This window comes from Colobus angolensis, unplaced genomic scaffold, assembly GCF_000951035.1.
Source record: "Colobus angolensis palliatus isolate OR3802 unplaced genomic scaffold, Cang.pa_1.0 Scaffold44, whole genome shotgun sequence".
Lineage (NCBI taxonomy): Eukaryota > Metazoa > Chordata > Mammalia > Primates > Cercopithecidae > Colobus > Colobus angolensis.
The window spans coordinates 1,505,738-1,522,044 of NW_012117821.1; the positions used below are offsets into that span (position 1 = coordinate 1,505,738).

Below are 16,307 nucleotides of genomic sequence, written 5' to 3' on the forward strand. Positions count from 1 at the left end.
GGGGCGGGGAGCATCGCAGTGGTAGGAGGACCGGGCCAGAACAGGGGTGGGAAGGTGAGGGGCGGACCCAGGTGGGGATGGACGGACCCAGGAGGCAGGGGGCGGGCGACTGCGGGAGGAGAGGAGCAAGGAACGGGACGGGGCAAGGGGCAGGCGATAGGGCCGGGAATCAGTGCCAGGGTGGGGCGGGAAGGGGATAGGGGCAGGGACTGTTGGTGGGGACAGGTGTGAGGACAGAGGCAGGAGGTGGGGACGGGGGCGGGGACAAGGCTGGGGCCTTGTGTGAGGATAGGGGACAGAGGACCAGGGTGAGCACTGGGAACGGGGGCAGGGATGGAGTTGGGGACAGGGCTTGGGAGGACAGGGACTAGAGTCGGGGACAGGGCTTAGGACAGGGGTGGGGACTGGGGCAAGCAGCAGGAACCAGCGATGAGGGTGGGGAATTGGGGTTGGGATAGGGCTGGGGGCCAGTGGACAGCAGTTGAGGGCCTGGGGCGGGAGACCGGGTGACTGGGCCAGAGGTTAGTGACCTGAGTGGGAGCTGGGGACAGCGAGTAGGCTCCTCCCTGAGACTTTTCTCTTTGCTTGGGGCCTGCTTGGTTCTACTGGTCTCCGCTGGTCAGATACTGCCCAAGGAGCCTACCTGGGTCCATCAGAGGCTGTAGGGAGTGCCTGCATCAGGGAACCCCATGAGCAGGTGGACCCTGCCTCCCCCTGTTGCACGGGTGGAAGATGGGCGTGCCCTGAGCAGTACTTGTGGAAGGAGATTACCAGTGTGGCTGATGGATCCGAGGGTCAGTTGTGAGTCTGATGTAATAGGGAGGACAGTTTAGTCACCACCTCTGCCTCATTTATACTCTCAGGTGGCCTAGGGCTGAAGCCTTTGAGGCCAGTTGGGCCAGGATGTGCTGGGGCTCTGGTGACAGGGATTCATTGGTCTGCCCTGCCCTTGCTGGTTGTACCGGGCCAGAACTTTCCTTTAAAAGAAAAGTTTCCTTTTCTTTTAAAGGAAACTTAATGGCCACAAGCTAGGAGTCACGGGAATAATTGTGTGGCAGCATCTTTGAGTACATCACACTTAGGATGCTCCACAAGTCACTTTTCTGAAGTGGTAGAAATGTTAGCCAGGCACAGTGGCTGAAGCCTGTAATCCCAGCACTCTGAGAGGCCAAGGCGGGTGGATCATGAGGTCAGGAGTTCAAGATCAGCCTGGCCAAGATGGTGAAACCCCGTCTCTACTAAAAATACACAAAATTAGCCAAGCATGGTGGCAGGTGCCTGTAATCCTAGCTACTGGGGAGGCTGAGGCAGGAGAATTGCTTCAACTCGGAGTGCGAAGGTTGCAGTGAGCTGAGATCGTGCCACTGCATTTCAGCCTGGGCGACAGAGTGAGACTGTCTCAAAAAAAAAAAAAGTCAAGAAATACATTATATTAATATTCAGTGACTGTAGATGAGATAGCATCACTGTAATTGGTGATGTTTCTGGGGAGCCTGCAGGCTTCCATGAGATGTGTCATCTTTGTGTTACTGGGAGCCAGATCCAGGGAGGAAGGCCGCACCAGGCCAGCATTTGGTGTTCCTTCCTACTTTTGCAGTAGAATCCAGCAGAGAAGTAAATCTATGCTAAATATGATTTCTCAAAAAGAATCCACTAGTGCATACTAGCTATCAGGAGGGAGGCTGAGTCCAGGAGTTCCAGACCAGCCTGGGCAACATAGCAAGACCCCAACTCTAAAAAAAAAAAAAAAAACAAAAAACCCTAGTGTGTCCTTCTCAACAGCAAAGGAAGTGGTGTTCCCTTAGCAGTTTATTATGAATTTCCTAGACATCTGATTGTAGAGGCTTTTGTATAACGAGTTTGGGGTTTTGTTGTGTTTTGTTTTTTTAGACAGTGTCTCATTCTGTTGCCCAGGCTGGAGTGCAATGGCATTATCATAGCCCACCACACCCTCAAACTCCTGGGCTCAAGTGATCCTCCTGCCCTAGCCTCCCTCTACAGGCATGTACTACAATGCCTGACAATTTTTTTTTTATTTTTTTGTAGAGACAGGATCTCGCTGTGTTGCCCAGGCTGGTCTTGAACTCGTGGCCTCAAGTGATTCTGCTACTTTGGTTTCCCAAAGTGCTGGGATTACAGACATGAGCTGCAGTACCTAGTTGAGCTTGGGTAATTGAACCCAGCACTGCATATTCCATCGTTGGGCACCACTGGTCCTTAGCAGTGTGCTAACTGGCTAACAGCAGGCCTGAATTGGTGTGTGCTGGACACTGCCAAAGCTACTTTTGATCTGATGTTTTCTAATTTTCTAGGCTATCTTAGCGGCACAGAGACGAGGAGAAGATGTGGAGACTTCCAAGAAATGTAGGTACTTGTGTTTCCACTTGCAAAATGAGGCTGTGCTGTGGGTCCATGTGCTGGTGGATGCGGTGTGGATGGTGCCCACAGGGACGTTGTCAGCTGTGTGCCTGCCTGAACCGGTGCTGGCCGGAGTCCTGGGAGGCAGCCATCTTCCCAGAGCAGCTCTGGTTGCCATAACTGAGAGAAAACTCTGGAAGTCCATGCCCTGAGGTGTGTGAACCTGGGACAGCCTGGGTTCCCATGTCCCTTTGGGCTCAGGCAGCCTCTGGGGTCTGGTTACCACTCTGAAATGGTTTTCCGTCAGGTTAATTCCAAACCCTCTGTTCTGCTTTTGCCTCACACCGATTCCAGGGGCTGCTGGCCAGAACAAACAACATTCTATCACCAAGAACACAGCCAAGCTGGACCGGGAGACGGAGGAGCTGCACCATGACAGGGTGACCCTGGAGGTGGGCAAGGTGATCCAGCAGGGTCGGCAGAGCAAGGGGCTTACGCAGAAGGACCTGGCCACGGTGAGGCTGCGCCGGCTCTCACTCCTCCTGGGGTTGTGGGTTTGGGGAGGCGGGTGGCCGGTGTTCAGATAGCACGGGGAGGGCAGGCTGCACCCCCCTGGTGCCCCTGCAGGGAATGCCTCAGGAAGCCAGGTCAGCCCGGCTCTCACTGACTCTTGCACAAAACGCAGCTGCGTGTGGCTGCGTACCCCGGGGCCCCAGAAGCTGGTGTTCTCAGGCAACACTCCACGCCTGGTTTCGCAGCCGTGCTAGTGGAGCTGATGTGCATGTTCTCTTTAGAAAATCAATGAGAAGCCACAGGTGATCGCGGACTATGAGAGCGGACGGGCCATACCCAATAACCAGGTGCTGGGCAAGATCGAGCGGGCCATCGGTGAGTGTCCCTCCGCCTTCGCCGGGTCCGCTGGACAGGGAGGCCACCACTCCTGGCTGGGGTTGGTGAGAGTGGGACTCGGGAGATGAAGATGGCCCTGAGGGTCCCCTGTTCTCTGAATTCTGGAGCTTCGCTTCTCCAGGCAGTACAGACTGAGGGATGGTGGGGGCTCTGCAGGCCTCGGGAATCCCCCAAGAGCAGTGGAATCCCACTCCCTTCCCCTTGCCAGTTCCCATCAGCCCGTGCTGTTGGCCATGGTCTGAGCCTGAGCACAGTGGTCCAGGCCCTATCCGCGTGGGGCCGGAAGCCAGTTCCGCAGAGGACCCTGGCTCCAGTTCTTCCAGAGAGGGGTATTCGTGCTCTGCTAAGATGATCAGACTCATCCTTTTCAAAATTAGATGTGAGGTCCAGGAGTGCTTGTATGTTGAGAGCCCAGTGAGGAGTGGGAGCGGCGTGGCCCCCTTCCCTGGGAAGATGTTGAAGTGGGGCAGCGTGGGGGGCAGGAGGGAGCTGGCGCTGCAGTGGCCAGTGGCTGTGGCTCCTTTCAGGCCTCAAGCTCCGGGGAAAGGACATTGGAAAGCCCATCGAGAAGGGGCCTAGGGCGAAATGAACACAAAGCCTCGAAGTCAGTGCGCTCCAGCTGGTCTCGTTCTGCCGGCTCCCCTTGGCCGCCAGCACCGCCGTGGGTCTCCTCACGGCGACACGGAACAAGGGGTCCAGCTCGTGGGGAACCCTCCCCAGCCCATTCCTGCTGTCAAACAAACAAAACCTTGCAAAGCTTTGGGTTCTGCTGACTGTTTTTCTCCCTACGTCGCGTTCCTCAGATCAGGATGCAGAACTCCGCCTTCCTGTTCTAGGGGTGTCTGCCCAGTAGCAGTTGTGGCTCAGAGGCCTCAGGGAGCTCTGAGCACCACCTTACATAAGAGTGAGGGGTGGAGGCCAGAGGCGCGGACGGAGGAGGAGCGGCGTCAGTGGGAGCTGCTTTCTCTGATGTAGCTCTAAAGAGAAGCTGGGAGAATTTCCTGCCCTTGGTGCCGGGGCCAGAGTATTCGGTCCTGCTGTCAGCTCCCAGGCCCCTAGTTGTGGGGAAGGCCGGTGAATTTTCATGACTGATGCCCGGGAGTGGGCTGCCAGGGGGCCCTGAAGGTGTGTCTGCAGGGCCATTTCCTTTCGCCCATCTGTGTGCACAGCGGGCACTGGTCAGCCCCACAGCACCTGAAGATGAGGGATGGCACTGGCCATGCCTGACCACCACCTTCTGCTGGGACTTAGTCCCCAGGACGGACAGGAGCCCGGTGGCTGGCGAGGGTGCCATACTGTGCCCTCCAGCACCGCACGGCTCCTGGGGGCAGATGTGAGTTCATGAGGCAGGGTAGGGCTTTCCTGTGGGCAGGAGGGGGCTTGGCTGCACAGGTCTGGGTATTGCCACCCTCCCTGGGGATAGCCACCCACAGCCAGGCCTCAGAGGCCACAAGACTGGGCCCTCACCACGGGGTTGTGCCCGAGTCACCCACGTGGAGGACCAGTGCTCTGGGAGCTGAGGTTAGTGACGTTGACCCTGCGTTAGGATGGGAGTTCTCTGCTTGTGCCCCAGGCCAGGTCACAGCTTCACAGGGTCACCCTCCTGCTCAGGCGCAGGGGTCAAAGGGAAGGGTTCAGCTGCAGCCCTGGGGCACCTGGTGACCTGGGCACTGTGACCCACAGTCCCTGGGGCAGCTCAGGCCTGTACCACAGACAATGGGCCCAGCTGAGGCACTTCTTCCCTCGGCCTGCTCCGTGCACCCTGTCCCCTAAGGGTCATCTCTTTTGCATGCTCCTGATGCTGTGGGTCAGTTTTACTGTTGTTCTCAATAGACACAGAGCCCCTGCCCTGGCCCTTGTCTTGGTGGGTCTGTGTCCTCGTGGGAGAGGGTCCCCTTGTCTCTGGTTCCTGAGCTGCATCCAGAAGCAAGCAGGTGACCCTAGCATGTTCTCCTATCATGTCACTTAACACTGCAGCCCCCACCCTCACTGGCTGGTGAAGTGTGGACGCACTGACTTCAGCCTGGGAGCTTGGGCCGCCCTCATGGGCCAGGGTGTTTATTCACAGAGCAACAGAGTCAGCACAGGGCAGGGAACGCCCAGGCCTCGGCATGTCCTGAGACCTGCAGCCTGTCCCAGCCTGGGTGGGGCAGGTGTCCAGTCCCCGGATAGGGTCTGACCAAGTGCTGGATGTTACGTGAGGAAGTGAGGCCTTGTCTGAGGTGGTCTACGGATCGCTGGTGACAGATGCCGGGAGGGTGACACCATCCTAGGAGGAGGAAGAGGAGTTTTTTTTTCTTTTTTCTTTTCTTTCCCGAGACGGAGTTTCGCTCTTGTCACCCAGGATGGAGTGCAGTGGCATGATCTCGGCTCACTGACTGCAACCCCTGCCTCCCGAGTAGCTGGGATTACAGGCACCTGCCACCACACCCAGCTAATATTTTGTATTTTTAGTAGAGAAGAGGTTTCACTATGTTGGACAGTCTGACCTCAGGTGATCCACCTGCCTCGACCTCCCAAAGTGCTGGGATTACAGGTGTGAGCCACCCCGCCCGGCCAAAGAGGAGGAGCTTTGACAGTGGTGGCTGGGAGAGGCAGGGCAGGGAGGGCAAGGATGGGCCTTGCGCAGGTGGGGACTCCTCCCTGGGGGGATGTGTCCCGCCAGTGCCTACCCTCCAGGGTCACAGCTGAGCACAGCGGCTCCTGCCCACCCATCCCCGGGGGCTCCTACCGCATTGAAAAGGATGTTGTCAAAGCCGGGGGCTGTGGCCTCTGTGTTGCTCTGGAAAGGGCAGCTCCCCCTCTTCAGCCAACGCCGTCCCCCAAGTCCCAGCAGCACCAGGAGCATGAGCAATAGGAGGGCACTGCCAACCACAGTTGGCACAGACACGGGTGCGGCTGTGTCCCCTGTGGGCCATAGGGACACGTGAGCCCTCCAGAGCAGCCCCCAGTTTGGGTGTCCGGGTGTAGCCCCTACATCTGAGGCTGAGGAGGAAGCCTGGGGCAACCTGGTCCCCTCAGCCTCTGCTGGCTCCTGGGGTTCACCCCTGTTTCAAAGGCAGAGGGTATCTGTTCTGCCACCACAAGGATGGGGCCTGGCAGGCAGGCAGCTGCAGTCTGCAGACTTGGTGGGACTCGTGGCCCCAGGTGAGATCCTTTCCCTCACCAAGTGAGAGCAGTCAGTGGTTGCCCTGACCCGGCGGGCAGCTCCTCCAGGATGGACCTTGCCCTGGGTGTGGGCACAGGGAGCACAGAGGCCACAGCCAGGCAGGGCAGGCCCCAGAGGGTACACCCCAGGGACAGCCCAGCCCGGGCAGTGGCCCCAGGGGTGAGCCGGGCAGAGAGTGAGGAGGGCATAGGGTGTGGGCCTGGCAGCTCTCCTGTCCTGTCTGGGTGCAGCATGCTCACAGCTCCTGGGGCCACACGCTGGTAAGCCTGGCAAACCCCGAGCCGGGCTGGCCCCTGGGCCCTCTTCCGTGCCTCACTACAGCCCAGGGCTCACCCGGGCTGGGGGCAGGCTGCTGGCAACGCTGCCCGGCCAGATACTCCACGTCATCCAGGGCAATGGGCCCCAGGGCTGGCTGGCCGCCCAGAGTGGCTTCAAACACAACCTGATGGGGAAGGAAAGGAGTCTGTGTGGGCCCTGGGTGGAGGAGGAGGCGGCTCCTGGCCTGGACAGCCGGCCTCACCTGGAACTCGTTGGTGCTGGCCACCTCCACCTGGGCCTCCAGCCACTGGTGCCGCCGGTGCCCGCCTGTGCTCCACACGGCCAGCTGGCCGCGGGCACTGCGCAGCAGCACCCTCAGCTCCCCCTTGTCTGAGAGCAGGGCCAGGGCGTGTCAGGCCTGGGGTCCCGGGACTCCTGCACACCTAACCAGGGGCGGGATAGGAGGCCACCTCCCCACCTCTGCTCCTGGACCCCTGCTGCCCCCATTGCCCAGGCACCCATTGGCCCAGCTGGACTCACAGAAGTGCTCAGGAAAGCCCATGTGGTACCAGAAGCGGAGACAGGAGACTGGGGTGGCTGGCAGAGGCTCGCTGCGCAGCCAGGCGGCCCGGCCCCCGGGGCCCAGCACGCCAGTTTCAAAGAAAGCAAAGTGGCCTGGGAACAAGAGGAGGTTGATGCCCAGCTGATGGGCAGAGCCAGCCCTCAGGGCTCTAGCAGAGGCTGGGTGGGCAGGGCCTCCTCTGGATGGGGTGTGTACTCGGTGGGCAGCAGGAGGCCAGGTGGCTGTGTGTGGCCTCTGGGTCGCCTCCCCACCTGGCTCCAGTGGGCACGTACCTGCCTCTGTGCCCAGGGTGTGGTCCACAGGGGGCTGGGGGTAACGAGAGGGGGTGGCTCCCCCACCCCAGTCCCAGCTGTATCCGCCCAGGCTGGGCCAGGCCAGGTGGCTCCAGCCACACAGGCCAGACTCAAAATCACAGGAACCTGCAAGACATGGGTGGGCGAGTGGTGCTGCCGCCCAAGCCCTAGGCACCACCACCACGAAGGGAGAGGGCTAGGCAGGCGCCCCAGAGCAGGGCCGAGGCCACAGCAGGGCTCCCACCTGGCCGAGGGCAGGGCCCATCCTGGAGGAGCAGGTCATCCAGAGCCACGTAGGAGTGTGCCACGCCTGCGGCCACGGCCTCAAACACCACCTGGTGGGTGCAGGGCAGGGCAGCCTCAGCGGGTCCAGGCAGCCCTCAGGGGAAGGGGGAGGGGCACCCCACCCTGCACTCACCCTCCAGGCTCGCTCGGCCTGCACGTCCACGCTGCCCAGGTGCCAGGCCAGCCCACCGTGGGCACTGAGGCTGAGCACCTGGTGCTTCCCGCCCTTCTCCAGGTGGACCCGCAGGGTGCCTGCCAGCAGGGGCAGCCCCGGTCAGCAGTGTGGGGAGAGCGCCTGCAGGCCCCGGAGGAGCTCCCAGGCTCCCGGCCTGGCGGGCGCAAGAGGCTCCCCAGTGGCCTCAGCACAAGGCTGGTGGGGACACCAGGCCAAGCTTCCCTGAGCCCACTGGGGTCCCCTCCCTAAGCCCCTCACCTGGGTTATGGAGGCTCCCGTGGTACCAGAAGGTCAGGCAAGCAGGCTGGGCCGGGGGCCTATACTCCTTGGAGGTCAGGGAGGCTGTGTGGCCCCTGGGCAGTGCCTCTGGGCTGGTGTCCACCACCATATAGTGCCCTGGAGGTGCCAGCATCAGCCTGCCAGCCCCTGGCCAGCCCCTCAATCCCTGCCCCTGCCAGGCCCCCATACCTTGGGCTGTCTCAGTGGTGTGGTCTGTTGGGGGGCCCCAGGCTGTGTGGCCCGAGGCATTGGCCTGGCGCCTCCAGAGACCCTGGCCTCCAGAGGAGAAGCCGCAGTCCGAGTCCTCAAAGGAGCAGTGATGAGGGGCCCAGCAGGGGCCTGGCCGCACGGCCACGTCGTCCAGCGCCATGGTGCCGTGGTATCCGTCCCGGAGGCCCTCGAACAGCAGCTAGGGGTGGAGGGTGTCAGCTGGCTGGGGGTCCTGCCCTGTCCTCCCACCCGGGCGCCAGGCCTCACCTGGTACTGGGCACGGGAGCCAGGCTGGTGGGAAAGGGTGGCCCAGGCCTCATGCCAGCGGTTGCCCTGGGTGCCCGACCGTGACCACAGGTGTGTCTCCTCCCCTTCCCGTCTCATGGCCAGGCGCAGAGTCCCTGCAGGGAGGGGACCAGTCCATAACTGACCTCTCCCCTGTGCCTCGATAGGTGTCAGAGGGGGGACTCTGAACCTCCGGGGGCCTCCCCACAGGCCCTGCCCCACTCCCAGGTCCACTCACCAATCTGGGGTCCATGGAGGTGGTACCAGAAGCTTAGACATTCCGTGGGCACTGCTGGCACCTGGGGCCTGGAGAGCAAGTGGGCGCTGTGGCCCCAGGCCATGGGGTCTGTGGGGTCCAGGAGCACAAAGTGACCTGTAGGGTGCATGGGGCTGAGCTGCAGAGATGCTCCACTCCTGTCTGAAAGTCACCCCCGGTCTGAGCACCCATCTTACCTTGGCCTGTGGTGTGGTCGTGGTCAGGGCCATGGCTCTCCACCCAGCGCCAGTGTGTGTCTGAGAGGTGGCCTGGGTACCAGCTGCATGTGTCGCGCTCAAAGTTACAGGAGACCTCTGGGGGTGGGGCCAGGTGGGGTCACAGACCTTTCCCCCTCCCCCTCCAGAGCCCTGAGAAGGTAGAAGCTCTGGGGTCCCTGGAGGGGTGTCGGGGGAGCACCCAGCTGGGAATGAGGATGGGCAGCAGGAACCTCTGTCTCTCTCGGTGGTCACTGTGGGGCTACAGTCCCTCAGGGTCACGTTGTCCACCCCAGCTCCCTGCTGGTCAGGGCCGTCCAAGTCCACCAAACCGACAAACTCCAGCTTCATGGGGTAGGGGGATGAGGAGGACCATTAAGTCAGGGCCTGCTCCAGTGGAACCCCCACTCTGGGCTGCCCTCCTCACCTGGAAGGGCCGGCGGCGGGCCCCTAGAAGGACCTTGTCCACCTTCCAGCCACCTGCACTGCTGCTCAGGGCCTGCCATGCCAGCTCCCGGGAGCCATTGTCTACCACAACTAGTGCCAGGAAACCTGGCCAGCGGGGCGGGGGGCGCTGTGGGTCACCCGACCCCAGATCCCTCCCACCGTGCAGGGAGCACCCAGGGGCTGGCCAGGGAGCTTGTTGGGGGGGTGGCGGTACCTCGGGGCTGGCTCTGTAAATAGTAAGCCAAGTGGAGTTCACAGCTGGGGCCAGAAGGGCCAAGGAGGGGTGTAAGGACCCGGGCCTCAGTGCTCAGCTGCCCCCAGGCCCTCTGTAGAGACAGGAAGTGCCCTAGGGGAAGAGCAAGGTGCTCAAAGCCTCGTCCAGGGCCCCACTCTGTCCCTCAGGGATCCCCAATCCCGAGACCCTCTGTAGTGCAGACAGAGCAGAGACCCCTCCGAGGATGCTGCGCACACCAGGGTGGGGGCTTGAGCGTTGGGCCTTGGGCCTCACCAGCAACAGCTGCACTGGACCCCTGGCTCTCCTGGGCTGAGAGACGCCGCCACTGCAGCCGCCCCACACTGGCGTCCTCCCATCCCCCGGCCTCAAGGGACTCAAAGTCTGTGGTGCCTGAAACAGCAATGGGCACTGAATGGCAGAGTCCTCAGCCCGCCCCGGCACCTACCCCCTTGGCTCCTCAGCAGGAGGTCTGCAGGAGGCTGAGCCCCTTTACCGCAGGCCTGCTCGTCCTCGCCCCCTGCGCACTGCTCCTCGAAGTCACACAGCTGTTCTGGGGGCACACACAGGTCCCCGCAGGCGAGATGCCCCTGCTTGCAGGAATCCTGGAGCCGTGAGCTGGGCGACAGGGGTTGGGGGGCTGGGGCCCAGGGCCCAGGAGGCAGTGGCTGCAGGGTAGACACCTCTGTGGGGGGCAGAACTGGGTCAGGTGGGAGGGATGGGGAGTGCTGTGCCTCTCCAGGGCAAGGCAGGGTAGGGGAGATTCAGCAGGCTCACCCGGGACTGGTCTGCAGTGGTCAGACAGGATGAGGTCGTCCAGACCCACGACGCCCCCCGGGCCTGTCTGCCCGGCCAGGAGGATCTGAGGGCAGAGGGGCTCAGGGGGTGCCCAGCCTATTTTCCCCAGAGGTCTGGTCCCTGTCCACCCACAGCGGGTACCTTGTGGGTTCCCCTCCCCTGCCCGCAGCCTCGTTCCCCAGACCCCACCCTCTTGCTGTTCCCTACCTGGAAAGGGTGGTCGCTCTGGATGTCAACACGGTCTCGGACCCACGCAGTCCCCAGCTCCCCTCGGCGCCTCCGCAGCAGGACGGGAGCCTGGGGGGCACTGGACCCCAGAGTCTGCAGGAACAACTGGAGGCAGCCAGCCTCAGAGCCATGCAGGTAGTGATAGAAGATCAGCTGTGGAACCAAGAGCTGGCTGGGGGCCCTGCACCTGGGCAGCCAGCACGGAGGCCCTGTGAGCCCCACCCATCTCACCGAGCAGTTGGAGGCGCCTGAGGCTTGGAATTCGGGGCTGGAGAGTATAGCAGGGGTGCCAGGCTCGGCCACAGAGACCAGGAAGGAGCCTGCGGGAAAGGGCGGGAGTGGGCCACAGCCTCTGGGCTGTGGCCACGTGGACAGGGCCTGGGCCGGGTCCCCTGTGGGCCTCACCCTGCGCACTGTTCCGGCTGTGGTCACGGCGTGGCCAGGAGGGACGCTCAGGACCACCAGCGCTGTGGTTCCGGGACCAGCCTTCCGAGCGGTTCCATGGGCCCAGGCCTGTCTCAAAGTCGGTGGCTGTGTGGCGGCCTAGGGCGGGAGGTGGGGGTGTCAGGGCCACTAGGCAGTGCTTCCTGCAGCCGTATGGCCCCAGCTCCAGGGTGACCCTGGCAACCACACCCCCAGAAGGATCATCCCAAGGATCCAAGGTGCCCCCTCCCGGATGAGTGCTAGGGCCCCCACCGAGGTGTCCAGTCTCCCTGCCTCACTCTGGGCCCCCACCCTGGCCTCACCACAGGTGAGTGGGTCCTCATCAGACAGGTCCCCGCAGTTGTCTTCCCCGTCGCACAGCTGCTGGGGCTCCACGCAGACCTTGTTCTGGCAGTGGTGGTGTCCCAGGGGGCAGCTGGCCTGGGGGGCTGGGTGGGGCAGGGTTAACCCTTCACCGAGGCCCTGGGAATGGGAGAGCACTCGGGGGCAGACAGGGTCTGAGCAGGGGAGTGGGCAGGCGGGGGCCCTCCCGGGGGTGGAATAGGAAGAGGCGGTGCCTTACTGGGCAGACCACAGTCCCCGAACTGTATGTCATCCAGAGCCACAGCGCCCCTGTGGGTGGCATTTCGGGTGGCAGAGAAGGTCACCTGAAAAGAACAGGTCCTCAGGACCTAAGTCAGGGCCCAGACCCCCCCAAGGCTCCCACTCGTCCAGACCCTCCCAGCTCACTCGGAAGTCACCCCGGATGCGGCCTGTGGTCACTGCCAACTCCTGCCAGCCGGGGTCCCAGGGCCCTGTGCTCTGCCACAGGGTCAGGGTCTCTGAGCCATGGGTCACCTCCAGCCGCAGCTCAGCCACATCTGCAATGTCAGGGGTCCCAGGGCAGCTGCGTCCCTGCTTGTCCCCACCCGCCCTCCCCTTGGGAACCCCCCATGAGCCTCGGGGGTCCAGAGTGCACCTCCAGAGGCCGCGTGGTACCAGAGCCTCAGCTGGCAGGAAGGGGCTGCCTCTCGCAGGGTTGGCGAGCGCAGGGCTGCGGTGGATGCCTCTTTCCCTCGGTGGGTTCCGACGGCCATGTACCAGCCTGGCCCAGGTGAGAGGTCAGGAGACAGGGCAGGGAGCAAGGAGGGTGTTGGGACAGGGGCAGGCAGAGACTTGCCCTGGCCTTACCTAGGTCGGTGCCCAGCGTGTGGTCTGAGTGAGGCCCAGGACCCTCCAGTGCGGCCCCCGCCCTGTCTCGGAGCCAGCTGTAGCCTGAGGTGCTAATGTCCCGCCAGCCGCAGGAGTCCTGCTCGAAGTCGCAGGTGAAGGGGGTGTCCAGGGCGGGCGAGGCCCCACGGTAACCTGGGAGAGTGGGTGGTCAGGTGTGCGCCAGGCCTGCTCGCACTGGCCCTGCCCGCCCATCTGGCCTTGGCTTACCACATTGGGCCTCATCCGAGCAGTCCCTACAGTCACACACGAAGTTGCACACGGCCTGACCGGGGCTCCTGCAGTGGCTGGGGACCCAGGCCCAGCCTGGGGATCTTGCTGCTGGGAGGGTGACAGCCAGGGGGCCTGGGTGCAGAGTGATCAGCCATCCCAGCCTGCCTAGGACTATTCAATTTTGGCACTGGACATCTTTTGTCCAGGGAAGCCTCTCAGACCAGGAGATGGGGCAGGGAGGGACCAGGACCCATCAGAGAACTCTCACCCGGCTCTGGACCAAGCAGAGCATGCTCCTGTTTCCAGCCCTGAAGAGGCTGGGGAGGAGAGCCTGGGCATGTGTGGGGATGAGGACCCTGCCATGGGGCACCCCCAGAAAGGCAGCAGGAACCCAGTGTGCCCAGCAGTGAACTGGGCACTGGGAGGGTGACCCCCAATGGGAGGCAACAATGGGTGGCCCAGGGGTCTCCACAGGCTCCGCCCAGTCCAAGGGTGGCAGACAAAGACTGACAGAGCTGGGGGCATCTCCTGAGCCCTCTTGTCCCAGACTGGGAGGGGAGTCTTGTCTCTTCCTTTGCTTGGCAGGCCTGAGGACCCCATGGGCTGATTCCAGGTCACCCCCATTGCAGACCGGCCAAGGCAGTGCCTGGCAAACATCCTTCCCTTTGGGGCTCAGGCGTCAGCCCTGGTGCCTGTCACTGCCACACAGATGGTAGACTCAGAAGCCAGAGCCCCTCGTCCTGCTTCAGGAGTGAGACAAACGACTTACCCAGTAACAGGACCAGGGTGGGCAGCAGGTGGCTGGGCAGAGGCATGGTTGGGCCAGAGGAAGCAGGGCCAGTGCGGCCACACAGGGTGCCTGGGAAGTTCTGTGCAGTTATGAGCCTGCACTGGCCCCACGTGCTGACTCTGCTGTTAAGTGGAGGGCCCCTCGGCCTGGCCCCACCCAGTGCTGACGGTGCCAAGCATAGGCCGGGATAGTGGCCCCAGGAGGGGGCCTCTGACCCAGGGTCAGCTCCCACCTGCTCGGCTCCCTCAGACACAAGGTCAGGCCCTTCCACCCTGCCCTGCCCTGCCTGGTGGAGGGGAGGGTCCCACTGGAATGGGGAGGGACCCAGGCACCCCACCAGGACTCTGCTCGGCAGTGTGGGGTGGGCAGAGGCCGCCGTGGCCTCTCACTGTGCCTTTGGCACTAGCCTGGTGGTCAGGATTCAACCACTCCGGTAGCTGCGGGAGTCCAACGTGCACCAGAGCCGGACCCTGCGTTCGCAGCTGTGGGGCACCTGCCTCTGAAGGATCACCCCCTCATTCATTCACCCTGAGCATCCAGGTGCCGTCTGGTGCCAGGCACAGGGTCCCTAGGAGCCCAGAAACTTCTGGTCCTCATGAAACAGATCCACACTTGGGGCAGGGCTCTTTGAGGCTGGGGAAGGAGTGTGGCATTTGGAGCCAGGCCCTGTTTGTGATTTCCCACGGTGTGACCTCGGAGCTCGTGTCACTAAGCCTCAGTGTCCCGGTCTGTAAAATGTGGTCACGACAGTGCCCGTCTGAGAGGCTGGCTGGAGGACCAGTGAGCTGACAAAGGTGGGGATGCCCTGTGCACAACCAGCCCTGGCCCCCAGGGTGCCCCTGTACCACCCCATGGAGCGCCACTTTGTCTGGGGCTTCCCAGGGCAAGGCCTGAACCCATGCCATGCCCACAGCCCTGCCGGGTGCAGGAGGTACCTGGGAGGGGCCCCCAGAGTCAATGTGAACCTGCAGGGTAGGTGCAGCTGTGGGACCTGACCCTGGATACTGGCAGGCCCCATGGGGCTAGTCATGGAAGGAGCCTGCAGGCCGAGCCTCAGGGCAGACAGGACACTGGGGAGCCCTGGGATGGGTTCACAGGAGGGAGCACTGGTGGGTGCCCCAGGTCTTGGCCAGCCCGAGGGATCAGGCTCTGACTCCAAGATGCCCTGGAGGACAGTGGCCGTGGGAAGAGCAATCAGGCCGTCAGCAGGGCCCCCTTATCAGACCCCAAAGGGCTGAGTGTGCACGGCCATTCCCTGGGGCCACTCCTGTGCTCCTCCACCCACCTGCTTTAGTTAGGGTCTGGGGGGGCCCTGGAGGTGGTGACGCAGGGTGCAGAAGCCAAGGACAGAGTTCAGAGACTGGGAGGCGTGGCAACATGTTTAATTCTGTGGCCAAGCTAGCCTGTCTGCAAAGCCTGGTAGACAGCACGTCACCAGGGGCTGCCGCAGAAGCAGGCAGGGCCAACCCGGAAAGGGGTGCAGGCAAAGGCGGGGGCTCCAACATGGCTGCTGGAGGTAGCAGGCCCCAGGCTGGGAGTGCTCAGTAGCCATCGTTAGCCCAGGTAACCTCGTAGTCGGGGTACTTGGCTTTGATTTTCTCAGTTGAAATGGCGTGCTGGGCAGGGCCATAGGCCTGGAGAGAGAAGATGCCTGCTGGCACCACCTGGACCCTTCGACCCCATGCCTTGGCTCTGGGCATCCAGCCACCAGCCACACCAGAAGCAAGTGTGGGGAAGGGACAGGCAGTGCCTGGGGGTGCCAAACCCACCATCCCGACCGCCCTTGGGGGCTCCCCTGGGGAGAGGCGACCTCATAGGCAAAGCAAACCTTGAGGGTGGATGCTGGGCTTGAGGCACCCAGAGGGACGCACGTGGCTCTCATCTGCTGGTGGTTTTTGTGAAGAGCACGGGCGGGGACTCTGAACTCCACCCAGGTACTGACTGCCTCTGGGGGCCCAGGGCACAAAGTGCTGGAGGACAGCTAGAGCCCAGCAAGGCCTCCCGGGGCAGGGAGAGGGAATGGCAGGCCATGGCTGGGGGTCTCCCTCCCGCCCCTCAGGTCTGGCCTGTGCTCCATGGGGGAATGCAGGAACACAACTGGGAGAACCCCGGGAAGCCTGCGTGCTCATCTGGGGCCACGGGTCAGGGCAGCAGACTCAGGTGGGCCTCGAAGCTGGAACTGGGGCCTCCAGCAGGGCGGGCCGGGGCTGCGGCTCACCATGGAGTAGCCGTACACGTGAATCTTCTTGTCCTGGCTCTGGTGGGAGATGCGCCCGCCGCCCAGACACTCACAGTCACAGCCCTGCTTCTGCATGTCGCCCGACACCTTGTCGTAGATGTCCGCTGGGATGGGAGGGCGGCCTCAGGACGTGCCCTGGCCGCCCTTGGAGGCCGCGGGAGGAACTCCCGGCCGAAGGGGTCTAAAATCCCAGCTCTGAACAGCCTCTTCCCCAGAGGAGACGAAGCCCCTTGAGGCTGGGACAGGGATGAATGAGAGGAGGGTGGAACCGGGGCGTGCTCGGGGACTGGGAGACTGTCGTGAGGCGGGGGGTGTCAGGCCGGGTCACGCCTTTCCCGCCCAGGACCTGAGCCTGGCTCAAACCTAGCAGGGGCAGGGCTCGGAGCAGAACGCCGTCCCCGGCCCGCAGCCCCGCCCCCGTCCCGCTAAGCC

The 16,307-nt window shown here is 62.9% G+C and overlaps 3 protein-coding genes across 3 annotated transcripts in view; 1 reads left to right on the plus strand and 2 right to left on the minus strand.

Annotated features, from left to right (window-relative positions):
• Positions 1-782: 782 nt before the first annotated feature.
• Positions 783-4,026, plus strand: EDF1 (endothelial differentiation-related factor 1). Its single transcript, XM_011957402.1, has 5 exons — positions 783-794; positions 2,313-2,364; positions 2,713-2,810; positions 3,153-3,246; positions 3,795-4,026. Exons 1-5 carry the CDS (start codon positions 783-785, stop codon positions 3,854-3,856), a joined length of 318 nt encoding a protein of 105 aa, XP_011812792.1. The 3' UTR covers positions 3,857-4,026.
• Positions 4,027-5,297: 1,271 nt separating this feature from the next.
• MAMDC4 (MAM domain containing 4) lies at positions 5,298-13,710 on the minus strand. Its single transcript, XM_011957278.1, has 27 exons — positions 13,616-13,710; positions 12,844-12,951; positions 12,595-12,768; positions 12,383-12,508; positions 12,154-12,284; positions 11,987-12,071; positions 11,727-11,852; positions 11,386-11,523; positions 11,212-11,300; positions 10,960-11,133; positions 10,732-10,816; positions 10,451-10,639; positions 10,231-10,347; positions 9,937-10,068; positions 9,258-9,374; positions 9,043-9,177; positions 8,787-8,920; positions 8,499-8,718; positions 8,289-8,426; positions 7,989-8,107; positions 7,815-7,905; positions 7,550-7,696; positions 7,235-7,369; positions 6,957-7,084; positions 6,770-6,878; positions 5,999-6,174; positions 5,298-5,536 (listed from the first exon to the last, which is right to left on the minus strand). Exons 1-27 carry the CDS (start codon positions 13,659-13,661, stop codon positions 5,495-5,497), a joined length of 3,411 nt encoding a protein of 1,136 aa, XP_011812668.1. The 5' UTR covers positions 13,662-13,710; the 3' UTR covers positions 5,298-5,494.
• Positions 13,711-14,988: 1,278 nt separating this feature from the next.
• The window catches only part of PHPT1 (phosphohistidine phosphatase 1), a 9,057-nt gene continuing 7,738 nt past the window's right edge, over positions 14,989-16,307 (minus strand). The window contains 2 exon segments of the mRNA XM_011957279.1: positions 14,989-15,270; positions 15,855-16,054. Of these exon segments, the coding sequence (XP_011812669.1) occupies positions 15,178-15,270; positions 15,855-16,054 (293 nt within the window). The 3' untranslated portion in view covers positions 14,989-15,177.

Coding starts and splice junctions, on each gene's coding strand:
- MAMDC4 (XM_011957278.1), bottom strand. CDS start 13,661: ATGCCTCTGCCCAGCCACCTGCTGCCCACCCTGGTCCTGTTACTGG. Junction 8,921..9,042: donor CCTCCATGGACCCCAGATTG/GTGAGTGGACCT, acceptor CCCTCCCTGCAG/GGACTCTGCGCCTGGCCATG. Junction 7,085..7,234: donor GGGCTTTCCTGAGCACTTCT/GTGAGTCCAGCT, acceptor CCCTGCTCTCAG/ACAAGGGGGAGCTGAGGGTG.
- EDF1 (XM_011957402.1), top strand. Junction 2,365..2,712: donor TGTGGAGACTTCCAAGAAAT/GTAGGTACTTGT, acceptor CACCGATTCCAG/GGGCTGCTGGCCAGAACAAA. Junction 3,247..3,794: donor CAAGATCGAGCGGGCCATCG/GTGAGTGTCCCT, acceptor GGCTCCTTTCAG/GCCTCAAGCTCCGGGGAAAG.